General features: G+C 48.0%; 2 protein-coding genes across 2 annotated transcripts in view; both read left to right on the top strand.

Annotated features, from left to right (window-relative positions):
- Positions 1-2,916: 2,916 nt before the first annotated feature.
- On the top strand, positions 2,917-9,198 carry C922_04242 (hypothetical protein; the record flags this gene model as incomplete). Its single annotated transcript, XM_008819827.1, has 6 exons — positions 2,917-3,059; positions 3,321-3,786; positions 3,865-4,489; positions 4,535-5,866; positions 6,034-7,204; positions 8,139-9,198. The coding sequence occupies 6 exons, from the start codon at positions 2,917-2,919 to the stop codon at positions 9,196-9,198; spliced, it is 4,797 nt and encodes a 1,598-aa protein (XP_008818049.1).
- Positions 9,199-10,065: 867 nt separating this feature from the next.
- The window catches only part of C922_04243 (hypothetical protein), a gene marked incomplete at both ends in the record, with an annotated part of 3,044 nt that continues 1,026 nt past the window's right edge, over positions 10,066-12,083 (top strand). The window contains 3 exons of the mRNA XM_008819828.1: positions 10,066-10,276; positions 10,435-10,640; positions 10,949-11,087. Coding sequence (XP_008818050.1) covers positions 10,066-10,276; positions 10,435-10,640; positions 10,949-11,087 — 556 coding nt within the window. The remainder of the gene's footprint in view (positions 10,277-10,434; positions 10,641-10,948; positions 11,088-12,083) is intronic.

Below are 12,083 nucleotides of genomic sequence, written 5' to 3' on the forward strand. Positions count from 1 at the left end.
CATTCCCGAACTGCTTAAGCGCCGTGTGCTGTCGTCAAACGTGGTTAACGTGTGCGTAACGCCCAAGCATCGCGCAATGCACAACAGAAGGAAGCCAGAGAAATACGGAAAAATTGATTAACACTATTTCGTACGTTTCTTCCCAGAATTGACGCGCTTCCTTTCGCACATTTCTGCAACGGAAATCACCTTTAAGTGTGTCCCTCCGACGTATACTTCAATTTGTTCAGTTTATGAGTTACTACACTGGTCACTTTGATGAGCATTTCGATGTGCGTTCATCGTTTACCGAGCACATCAGCTGGCGCTTTCACTCTTAAGGGTCATGTAGAAAAAATTTATGCACTGTTCAGAAAGTATTTAACCGACGGGAATGTATCTAGCCATAATGTTCATACTTTTTGGAAAAAAAAAAAAAAAACACACACATGTATATTTCTCCTTTGGCACATTTTTGCATGAACAGTTTTTTTTTTTCTTTTTTTTTTTTTTTTGGGGGTCTTTTATGTGGATAAAAAGAAAAAAACGTTGTAGCTACCTCACTTTCGCTACCTACCTTTCGTGCGATTTTCCGCCTACACCCCAAACAATTTATGCTTCCTTTTGTTTCCCCTTCTGCTCGTTCGTTTGGCTGAATTGGCCTCTTCGTCGCCAATACACTGTATATGGAATTTCTCATTTTACAACGTTACCCAAGGGGTGCCTTGTTTTCCCTGAGACTTGCCCACGTGGCACCATCACTCCACAACCCCTTAACGTTTTGCACATTTCGGAACTCGCCCATGAACCTTTGGCCACGCGAGCATATGCGGCGCTTACACAGAGCCTGATTAACCTTCTGTAGAAGCTACAATAACGAAACGGTTGGTATGCGGCTCGATGTAGAAGAAGGGGAGACCTGTTTCTCCACATATGTGAAGATACACACGGGAATAGGCAAATGGCAAAGTATGATTCCTGAAGTTTTGCACTTCCTCCAAGGGAGCATTCAACAAAAGGTAGGAATTTGATTCACCCCTTTTATTCTACAGTTCTCCATTTCGCTCAAATGACACAGGACTGCGCAAAGATGGCTTGACCCGACGAGGATGCCCCTTCTTATCGTAAACTTCTCTAAACCCGCTACATCTCCACGTATCCTGCATGCACAAAAAGGGGGAAAAAAATAACCTGCACCAACGTGTGTGCAAAAATGGGGAAAATGATAACCCCCAATGGAGGTAGCCCCTTAAAGTTCTAAAATCACTTTTGGTGAGATAAAAATGGGGAATACACCAAGAGGAGCGGGATGGAGGTAGGAGAATGCGAGCCAAAGGGAGTTACGTATAGCCTGTCCATTATTGCAACCTATGGGAGGCGCCTGTTTTCCGAAGAAACGCTTCAGTTCCATCTGACCGAAAGAGAACACCAAGCGGTAGAGAAAAGTGTAGAAAAAGAATGACGCGTTCTAACCATGGCGGCAACATAATTGTTGAGAGTCCTTTTCGTTTGAAATGCGGAGATATGTATGCCCAAATAGGTGCAGCACGTAAAGGGGTGGTAACTCACCAAAACTGAACATGATCAATATACCCCCCCTAGTGTAGCAAAAGTGTGAAGTTTCCAGATGAGAGGCAGTCGGTACAGATACACTTTTACCCTCATGTATGTAACCCGTTTCCCTTCACAACAAACCTGTGCTTTACGCTACTTGCCCGTAGACCAGAAGAGGGAGAAAAAAATATTTCCACGCCTTCTAGATTATAGCCATTGACATAGAGTGTACAGATGTAGAACAGCTCCGTTTCGGAGTAAAAGTTCCGGGACCGCTCTAGGGTATGTGCCCCTCAAACTCATTCAGCTTCGCTCGGGGCAACATGCGAGGGAAAAAGAAAAAGAAAAGGAGGGAAAAAAAAAGGGGAAAAAAGAAAGAGAAAAAAAAGGAGAAAGAAAAAGGAGAAAGAAAAAAAAGGGGGAAAAAAAAGGAGAAAATAATAGTAGGTACATTCGTACAAACAGTCGTATACACGGACGTGCACTTCCGTGTAGAGTAAGCAACTCGGCTAGGAAATCCCCAAACGCCATTTTCAAAGCGGAGAACGAGTGGCATGCCCCGTTAGGAAGGCCGCCGCAGCAGAGGATGACTACCATCTGTCGGGCTCCGCTGAGCACCTTCGTATAGGCTATGTGACGCCACGTAGAGGCGTATATACGTTCCACGTACACGCTATGCGCATGCCGCTTCCCAGCCGTGGCCCCTCATACGCGATAGACCAGAGAAGGAGGGAAAATGACGCGGAACGGAAATTCCCCAATTTCCCAGTGCAGAAGAAGCGAGGCATAACGCGTGGTTATGGAACTCTGTTTGTGAACCGTTCAGGGAATGCACAAATGGGTTAGGGCGAAAAAATCTAGTAGACTAGATTCGTAAGTCGGCGTAGGTCTGTTCCACCAGGAGAAAACCACCACAAGTGTACTTTGACGTATGTACGTAGGTATATATTCCCAAAACACACCGCAACGCCGTATGGTCAGGCATATGCAAACGGAAGATTGGCACACCCGGAGTAGCTCTCCCCCCATTTTTCCTTTTTCTTCCTTTGGAACGAGAACGACGAATAACCGACGGAGACCTCACGCGTTGTCGCGTCTGATCGTTAGTGGAAGGAAGCCAGGACAATGAACCAGCTGTTCCGTTGGCGGCAATTTTGTTGCTCCTCCGTGGTCGAGAATCGGGGTTCTCTCGTGACGGAGAATCACTTGTTTCGTCGTGACCACTGACCGCTGCTCCCCTGTGATGGAGAATCAATTGTTTTGTTGTGACCACTGACTGTTTCTCTTCCGTGACGGAAAATCAATTTTTCTTTTGTGAACACTAACCGGTGCGCTCCCGCGAGCGCGAACCTACTCCCACTTCGCACATGTGCACGTCCAATCATGAACCACACATTTACCTTCGAGACAAACCTGAACGACATATTCGCTGGAGATGACATCGCCAGATCAGACAACAGCTGCGACTACTGCGTGAAGCGGAAGCGCGTGTGCAGGTGCGACAGCATCAGGAGGGAGCTGGGCAGGTAGGGTAACGAGATGGATGCGGAGGTGCTTTGTAGCGGTGCTGTACATGCATTCCAAGGGGCACCCCCGCCAGGTGGCGCTTTTGCGCGTTATGCCACCTGAACAGTTGGTCGATTCTCTGAAGTGGGTGCAGCATGTTGCTCTTCATTTGCTGCACCTAATGTTGTCCATTTTGCCCCACATTTTCCCCCCATTTTGCTGTCCATTCCCCCCCCATTTCGCTGTCCATTTTTCTCTCCTTCTTCCTTTTCCCCCCGCAGCGAAGACGCAGCCGAGCTACCCGAGCTGCAGGAGCGGAAAAAGTACTACGACGAAATCTGCGACAAAATTGTAGACAAGTACAAAGATGTGGTGAACCGATTCGAATACGACAAAGACATAGTGTCTTACATAAAGAGAAATAAAATTAACGATGAAATCGAATGCGAAGATTGGATCTATTTTTACGAGCTGCTCAAGGAGAGGAAGATAGTAGAGAGCTGCATCGAAACCAAGCCAAGCAGCGAACCGATAACTCTAAACAGCTTTCATTTTGATGAAGAGGCCAATTTTATAAGCTCTCTAAACTACTACATGAAGGTTCACAAGCTGCACCATGTGATTCACAATTGGATGGGCATGAGTGTGAACCCATTCGATGAGTACGCGCCTGGGGGGGAGTGGCACGCCGGAATTGGTGATGGCGGCGATGGCAGCCGTGTCAGTGGCTATGGGAGTGTGTCTGAGGTGGCGCATGCAAAGCGGAAGCGCCAATCTGGGTCCACCCCCGCAGGACAAACGGACGGGAGTGATAACCCCGGGAAGGATACCCCCTGGAACGATACAATGACGCCGCTAACATTGGAGAAAGGGAAAAAATTCCACCCACTGTATTACTATCTCTACATGCAAGAAAATGAAAGGTGGATTTCAGGGCTGAACAACTCGGGCAGCATTATCCATCCAGAAAACATAAGTCATGTGTGGAACCAAACGGTGAGGGAGAGCAACAAGAAGGTGAAGCTGTTCCAACTGATAACGGCAAATAGTGTAAGCACAGATGACGTGATGGACTACTGCAAAAGGGAGGAGACGAACCAACAGATGCTAGAAAGAAACAACCACTCTGCAAGAATTAGGAGCATAAGTCAGCTAGTCTGTTCCTTGGGCATGGTAGACATTGGGGGCTGTTTCATCATGAAGATGAAATTATCCTTCGACAATTTTCTCCTGTCTATTTTCTCCATCCTAGCCATATGTTTCAAGAAGCTGGAGGTGTACAGACCGTCATGCTGTCACCTACGCAATGTGGTCTTCCTAGTAGGAGTCCACTTCAATGGGATCACATCTATTTTTTTGTCTAGCTTGAATAATTGGGTTCAGGGGGCACAGAGGGAAATCGCTGCTATGGTGGGCGAGGGCAATCAGCTAGGCGCCGTAGGCACGGAAGGTACGAAAGGTACGAATGGTACAGAAGACCCGCTAACCACGCAAGGGCCGCAAACCACACATGGGGCAACCATTTCAGACGCCCCTACCGGTGGAGTGAAAGAGGGAGGAAGCTTCAGCCGGAGAAGTATCATCCCGAGGAAGTGGATCAAGAAAAGCTTTTTCAGAGAATACCAAAAGTGCATCCATCATTTTGTAGACTACCTAATTTATTATCTCAAAAAATGCATAAATGTATCAAACACGAATTTGATGAAGAAGAACATCGAGAATACTAAGAGGATGTACCTTTCGCAGTTCTTTGAGGAGCACCGACTTGTGGATATCAGGAAGAAGGACAAGCTGCTGTTTAGACTTCTGGACGATTTGTACTTCGACCAGGGGAGAATCATCCCCCGGGTATGCCACGCAGAGGAGGCAGAGGCGGGAGAGCAGTCGAACCGTGCAGATCAGCTGCATGATATGGATGATATGGACAGGGGGGATGTACAGCGTGAGGGGGACAAGACAAGCCGCTTCAGACATCTCCCCTACTCAGGGGCGCCATTTTCAAAGAAGGAGTTACAAAAACTGAGGAGAAGCTTACGACTCCCCCCACAGGCAGGAAGAAAAAGCGGCATCTTCTTCGAACGTACGGGGGAATCGAACGAGATACGTAGCCAATTAACCAATGACCTCTTCCCCAACCATGTAGAGAACATACACAAGTATCGCAAACAGATCACAGCGCTTCTGAGAAGAATAGACTTTAAGGGTGATAAAACCTTATCGCGGAAGCGGAGAGGTAACAGAATCGACCGTGTTGATGGTACAGCCCGTGCCCTCTTCCAGCTGGACGAAGACCTAATCCGAAAGCGAGTCTTCTCAGTGGATAAAACTCTCCTGGAAAAGCATGAAACGGAATTCGAGGGGCTCCTAAAGAAGCAAGCCTACTTCACCAACAAAAACTGGTTCAGATGTTACCTCCAGAAGGAAGCTTGCCATTTTGACAATCCCTTTTATTTGGAGAAGGAACTCTACAAAGATATATTACTCTTCAGGAAGCACATCTACTACAACGGATGCGACAGGGGCGTGAATAGCTTAAAACAGATTCTGAAGCGGTACGAACCTGTGTGCTCATCGTACGTGATGGACGGACAGGAGCTCTGCTGCAGCGTCATTGACTGCCTCTTTGTGTTGAGGAATTGCGCCCACGTCGATCTGACGAAGGACTCGTCATTACTCCGCAGCTTTCTAGTGATCAGTGGGGATGCCTCAACCGGCGTCTTCTCCTTTTTCTCTAAGTTCGGGACTGGTTGTCGCATCCTGCTGCAGGGATGGGTCAGTCAATTCGCCGCTGGCGGAAGCGCAAGCGGCAGCGGAAGCCGAAGCGTAGGTGACGGTTCAAGCGGTAGCCCCAGTGCAGGTGAGTCCTCGCTGTGCCCATTCTGCAGCTAATTCCTTTTGGAGCCCTTTAGTTCGGCGCGATTTAGTCCGGCGCTCCTCGTCGCTACGTTGCTACTTCAGTACACATCGCTACTTCTCTACCCTTCCCCCCCTCAGAGCCCAGAGACGACGCCTCCCTCCTAAACGTGCAGCAGCTGTACCAAAGGAAAACCCCTTACAAACACTTCAGTGAGATGTTGAAACACAAGCTCGGAAACAAAAACGTATGCTCTTTCGTATTCATTGATCTCAACACGCAGCTTTTTCAGAACTATGTACATGTGGTTGAGAAGGAAATAAAAACGAAGAGCTATTTTGTGTCCAGCTTGATTATATGCTTCAATTACCTGCAGAAGGGGGGCAGCCTGATTGTCCATTTGAGCACCGCCATGACGTTTTTCACAGCTGGGTTGCTCTACGTCTTAGTCTGCGCCTTTGATCGAGTGGACCTCTTTCTCCCTCCCTCCTGTGATGACATCGATTTGGGGTTCTACATCTATTGTGACAACTTTGGTGGGAACTATGTGTACCGCCACTACGTGCAATTCCTGTGGGAGGCTCTCATATGTAATCAGAACCTGGAAGAGAAGACCCCCGGTAATCCCATCAATGTGTCCGTCACACCAGGGGAAGTTAGTACCAAGAGGAAGAAGGGAGAAGTGTACCTTTCCGTTCCCCTGTCCTTTCTCATGAATAAACACTTTGTCTGTCTGCTGAAGCGATTTAACTTGTTTTACTTTTCCCACCACATGAACGTGTGCATGCACTTTTTAAGGGAGCCAAAATATATCTATCCTAATCGGACATTAATAAAGTGTCTGGTGACTCATTTTTTCCGAGCGTATGTTTTGCCTCACGAGGTGGGAAGATCATTTGGCCGCGTCTTCAAATCGGTGAGCATTCACTTTGATGAGGATGGCAATGACCTACTGGACAGTGGCGATGATGGGAGCGACACGTTCGGAAGTGACGAGCTACTGCCGACGGGGGATGATGATGTCGGGAGTGACTCTTCTAGTGTGGATCTCTCCAACCGTGGTGAGGAAGTCCAAGGGGGGAGGAACAACAAGAACAAGAGGAAGCAGAAAATCAGGAGTGGAAGCAGGAGTCGCAGCAGTGGCAGCCTTCGAAGCAGTTGTAGTCGAGACGCTAGTGCTGATGAGCGGGTGGCGAACGAGGAAAGCGAATTGGACCGCTCCTCCAGTGAATCCAATTACTCCCTGGCCTTTGAGTACAGGAATGTTCCCAGCGAAATATCTGTGTCCGAGACAGCCTGGGGCGACAGTTCGTAGGAAACGTCCCCCGAGAGGCACTCACAGTGGAAATGCATAACGGTGGCGCGCTGTAGGAGGGTGAAGTTTTATACATCAAGGTAAACCGAATGCCTTGCCAAATGTATTTATTACGTCGTTTCTTTTTTCCCCCCTAATGTGGATTGCTCCCAACATATGCGTGTGATGTGCACACCTCCGCTTCACCAGTGTGGTCACTCCATTTGTGCTTATCCCCTGTGATGCCTACCTTCCACGCTGGCCACACATTGACGCATTCACCCGTAAAGAGACCTTTTCTTTTCTTTTTCCTTTTTTTAACCTGGAAAAAGACTCGTTTTGTAGCGGTCCACCTGATGAGGATCGATTGTATGTCCTGCGCAATGGGGTTCTATATCTCTCGTTGGTCCCGCAAATGTCGCTGCTTGGGATGTAAAAAAAGGGTAGAGAGAGAAAAAAAAAATTCGCCTTCGTTTCCAAAATGATGAGTCGCCCCTTCCGCATGCTTTACCCGCTTTTGTCACGCTCTGAAACTTCCGTGGGGGACAAACTGAACCTTTACCACGATGCGCATTGTGGATTGGGAACGAAGGTTCATTTGGCCCAACGGAGAACAGAGGAGATACACTCGGTCCGCACTGTTGCCGCTCTCCCCCCCTTTTAGTTTTTTCTTCTTTTTTTTTTCACAAATAGTTAAATTTTTTTTTTAAAGTGAGGCGAGCTAGCCAATCGCATCTTCAACGTGCTTGCGTGAGTAATCCACTTTTTTAAGGAAAAAAAAAATGTAACCATTGGGAAGGGCAGTTCCATCCCGCAGTTTGGTGTGTCAGCCTGAATAGGCGCATATCACCGCGTAGTCAACCACACCGATGTTCCGCTTGGGTAGTCACGGTTAACCGGTTGTCCAATGGCTGTGACGCTCGGGAAACTCCTGCTGCGCGGCAATAAAAGATGGCCGAGCGGCGTGGCCCCCCCATTCGACAAATGGGAAAGTGTTGCGGATAGCAGCATCGCCCAAATGGGAGATGATGTGCACAACATGGTAGACCCCCCTTTACAGGCGGACGAGGATTACCCATCATATGTGCAACCGAATGAGAAGAGCAGCTGCACGAGGTGGGCCCAAAGCTGGAAAAACGAAAGTGTAAAGAACAGCGAGGGAGAAGAAAGAAGAGGTTCGTATGGCATCCACCCAGTTAGCGATAACCCCGCCTACACAGTTCCGTACAGATATAGAGTGATCATTCCGACGCGGCGCAAAAAGGTAAAAGTCATTTCAGATGTGAATGAGAAGAAGAAGGGAGACCAAAGCAAAGCAGGAGGATCCCCAAATGAACCCAACGACCCATCACAGAACATAAAAGAGGAGTACAGCCGAGATGTCAGCAGCCAGCTCACTTATTCCGATTTCGTAGGGTTCAGAAATCCAACCCTAGACACATTGGAAAACTACAGATATTGGCAAGATAGTGGATTCAAAAAATTCCTCCATCGAACCTTCCCAATAAAATTACCCGAACATAAAACATTGAACCCTTTGTTCAGGGAATACATTTACTTTCTTCATTCTTTGGATCCGTTTCGATTTTCTGTGAAAAAGCTCAGTCAGAGGTACTTCCTCTCCCAAGGGTGTATCCAATCCATTTATAAGGAAGAAAGTGTGAAACGATTCCTTCGAGAAAATCAGCTATGTGATGAGAAGACAAAACGAATTAGCAAAAAGGAAGCCGTCTTAAAAATTAAAGAATTGATTTATGCCAAAAAATTAGGTTACAAAGATATTGGTGATTTTGAGAATGTCCAGAATGAAGACGACCAATTTCAGGGACACAAAAACACCTTCGATGTCATAAACAGGCAAGTCATTCAGGTGGAGTCTATCTCTGCCTTCCCATTGCCGGACCGGCGCGACCCCGTACCCAAGCGTGTCGACGTCGATATCCCCGTGGCGAACTCTGCAAACGTCAAAATTATGAACTGGGTAAACCCTAACGATAAGGTCGTTTTTTGAACGGCGGGAAGGGAAGCGGCGGAATGGGAAGAAAGTGCACACGAATGGGAGCGCCATCACGAACGGAAGCGCCACTATCAACGGATGCCACTTTGCAGAGGACTGCCCCCGCGTCTTTCCGTGCGAAGTGAACATTTTCACCTTTGCGCCCCCTACCGAGCGGCAGACTTGTTCTTTTTTTTCCTTTTTTTTCCTTTTTTTTTCTTTTTTTTTTTTCGTGCAAACTGTTGTGCGTCCTCCGCGCATGCGCGTGGTTAGCTCCGTTGGAATGCCCGTTAATGGGGACATTAAACTGGTCATGAATTGACCACGTTGGGATACCTCCGAATGGCTGCGGAAGAACTCGCGTATGCATACGCAGGCGCACCACGGGTGCCCCAAATGAATGCCCATTTTTTCATATGGACAGATGGTAAGAAAAGAAAAAAAAAATTCCACCTTTCGTTTCTCCATACGGCCAGTGGCACACAGTGACGATTCTCCCTATATTTTTCCTGTCTCCGTTTTTTCCCATATGAGGGAAGTTGCCTCTTGTTTGGGTCGTTGGCTGAGGGCTCCTGGATTATTTCAGGGGTGTATGTCGGGGAGGGGGGCCACGCGGCGTTGAGGTAGTGTCAGTGGTGTCTGCGAAACAGCATACAAGTGGGTTCTTTTCGCCACTGTGTTTGGCCATTCCGTTTAGCCACTTCGTTTTGCCATTCCGTTTTGTCATTCCGTTTTGTCATTCCGTTTTGTCATTCCGTTTTGTCATTCCGTTTTGTCATTCCGTTTTGTCATTCCGTTTCGCTACTCCGTTTCGCCACCTTCATTTTCCTCTTCTTTTCGCCTCCTTTTTTCCCTACGAACTTGACCTCCCCACACGCCAGGATGAAGCTGCCTTTCCGAATTGCCCTCCTCGTTCTGCTCCTCCTGGGGCTAATCTGCGCAAAGGATAACCCCACCAAGCCGCGGAAGACAGACAAGTACAGGAATAAATTTCGTAAACACCATAAGATACCCACTTTGAGTAGCGACCCGGATCGAAATTTCCTCCAGATGAAGTCTGCACACATTTATAATCCCTCCATAGCGTACAGAGGTTGGGCCTTCTGCAGTGCACCCCCCTCCCTTGGGGGTAGCTAAGCTGGATTGTCACGGCCGAAGCATTGTGAAAAAAGAAATTGCCCACATGTACGTCCTTACCTTTGTATGCTCACTTATGCATGGCCATGTGTGTACTCTCCTCACCCCCCGCAGACCTATTCGATAACAACGCTATGGGAACGTCCACGATTTACTACAACCGCCTGATGTGGGGGGCCGTTATCTTCCTTTTTATGTTCATACTGGTGAGCAGCATAGGGGTGTTTCTCTATGTGAACAAGTTGGAGAACAGCGCGCCGGAGAAGAGACACGTGAAGAACGCCACAAACTATTATGTCGTCAATCCGACCGCGCCGTACGTTTAGCCCGGATAGCCCGGTTGGCCAGTTTGGCCCGTTTAGCTTGCTAATCGAGGTGGAGCAACAGAGGAGGAGTTGGACACACACACACGGTCCCCGCCGCTGTTCCGCCCGTTCGGGATGATGCCAAACATTGAAGAGGATTTTTCTCTTCTTCCCCTCTCGAATGTTATTACGAGAAAACCGTTCTGGAGCCACCCCCGCTTTGCGGGATGAATTAAAAAAAAAAAAAAAAAAAAACTGCTACTATGACTGATTCCTCTAATGGGCAGTTCAATCTTTGCATAACAATTCTCCGTCCCATAAAGGCCATGCATCTTCCCTCTTCCTCGCTGAAGGAAGTCAGTTTGGAGGGACGGCGAGCAAAAAGTCTCACAACTTGGACTGGTATTTTATTTACCATTGCATGCAGAGGAATGGCCTGGGATGGAAATGGCCTTTTCCCGCGTCGGCGTAAATCCATTGCGTCCTTTGGTGACAACTTTGTGAGGTACCCTTCCTCATATTCCTTCTGTCGGAGTGTTCCCCCATATACACACACACGTCATGAGGCTCTTTCTCTTGGCCCACTCACGATTCTCCTCTTTCCCGCATCGTGACCGTAACGAGGTGCACACATTGCGGGAGGGGTGTAGGTTATCCCGTCCCTGTTAAAAAAAAGAAACTGCCGAGACCACACACACGCGCGGGGGCACAGTGGCCTGGCTGATATGTTCCCATTTTTCCCGCCCAAGAGGCCTGCTCCCAACTAATTTGATTCCCTCGGCCTTAAGTGTTTCTTTTTTTTTTTCTTCTTCTCTCTGCTAGCCATTTTGCCCGTTTATGGGTGTGTAAAAAAGATTGCCTTGTCGCGTCGTTACTTTGTTCCATCTGGGAGAATCACCACGGGTAATCTCCTCCGATAATCACCTCGCACAGTCCCCTCCTGTCATTTGTGTGCACCGCGGAGTTAATGTCACCTCCCTGCTCTGTCGGAAAAAAATTGCTGCACGGGGAAGGGAAGCGCGTTGGGGGATCCACCCGAAGGGAAACAAAAGAGGAGCCATCTGGGGAACTAAAAAAAAAAGGCGCAAAAGAGGCATCGAAAGGAAGAACCGAACCGGGGGAACTCAAGCGGAACAAATTGAGAGGAAGAAAAGAAGCAGATGAAGCAACGAAATGAACCAACCGAATGAACCAACCGAATGAACCAACCGAATGAACCAACCGGAAGAAACCATCCCGGAGATGGGACACCGATTTCACCTTCGCCAGTTTCACCCAGCCTGACGCACCGCGCAGAAGCAGTTCCAAAATCTCCCCTGCGAAATTTTGTCCCCTTCTGGGAAATCACTCCCCCGATTACTACCACCCCCGTTTAAGCATCATTTTGGGTAACACTCCTTACAGGATGACTAGCGAAGGAAGTAGGAAAAAAAGATATTCTTTTCATAAAAAAAAAAA

This window comes from Plasmodium inui (genome assembly GCF_000524495.1).
Source record: "Plasmodium inui San Antonio 1 unplaced genomic scaffold supercont1.21, whole genome shotgun sequence".
Classification (NCBI taxonomy): Eukaryota; Apicomplexa; class Aconoidasida; order Haemosporida; family Plasmodiidae; genus Plasmodium; species Plasmodium inui.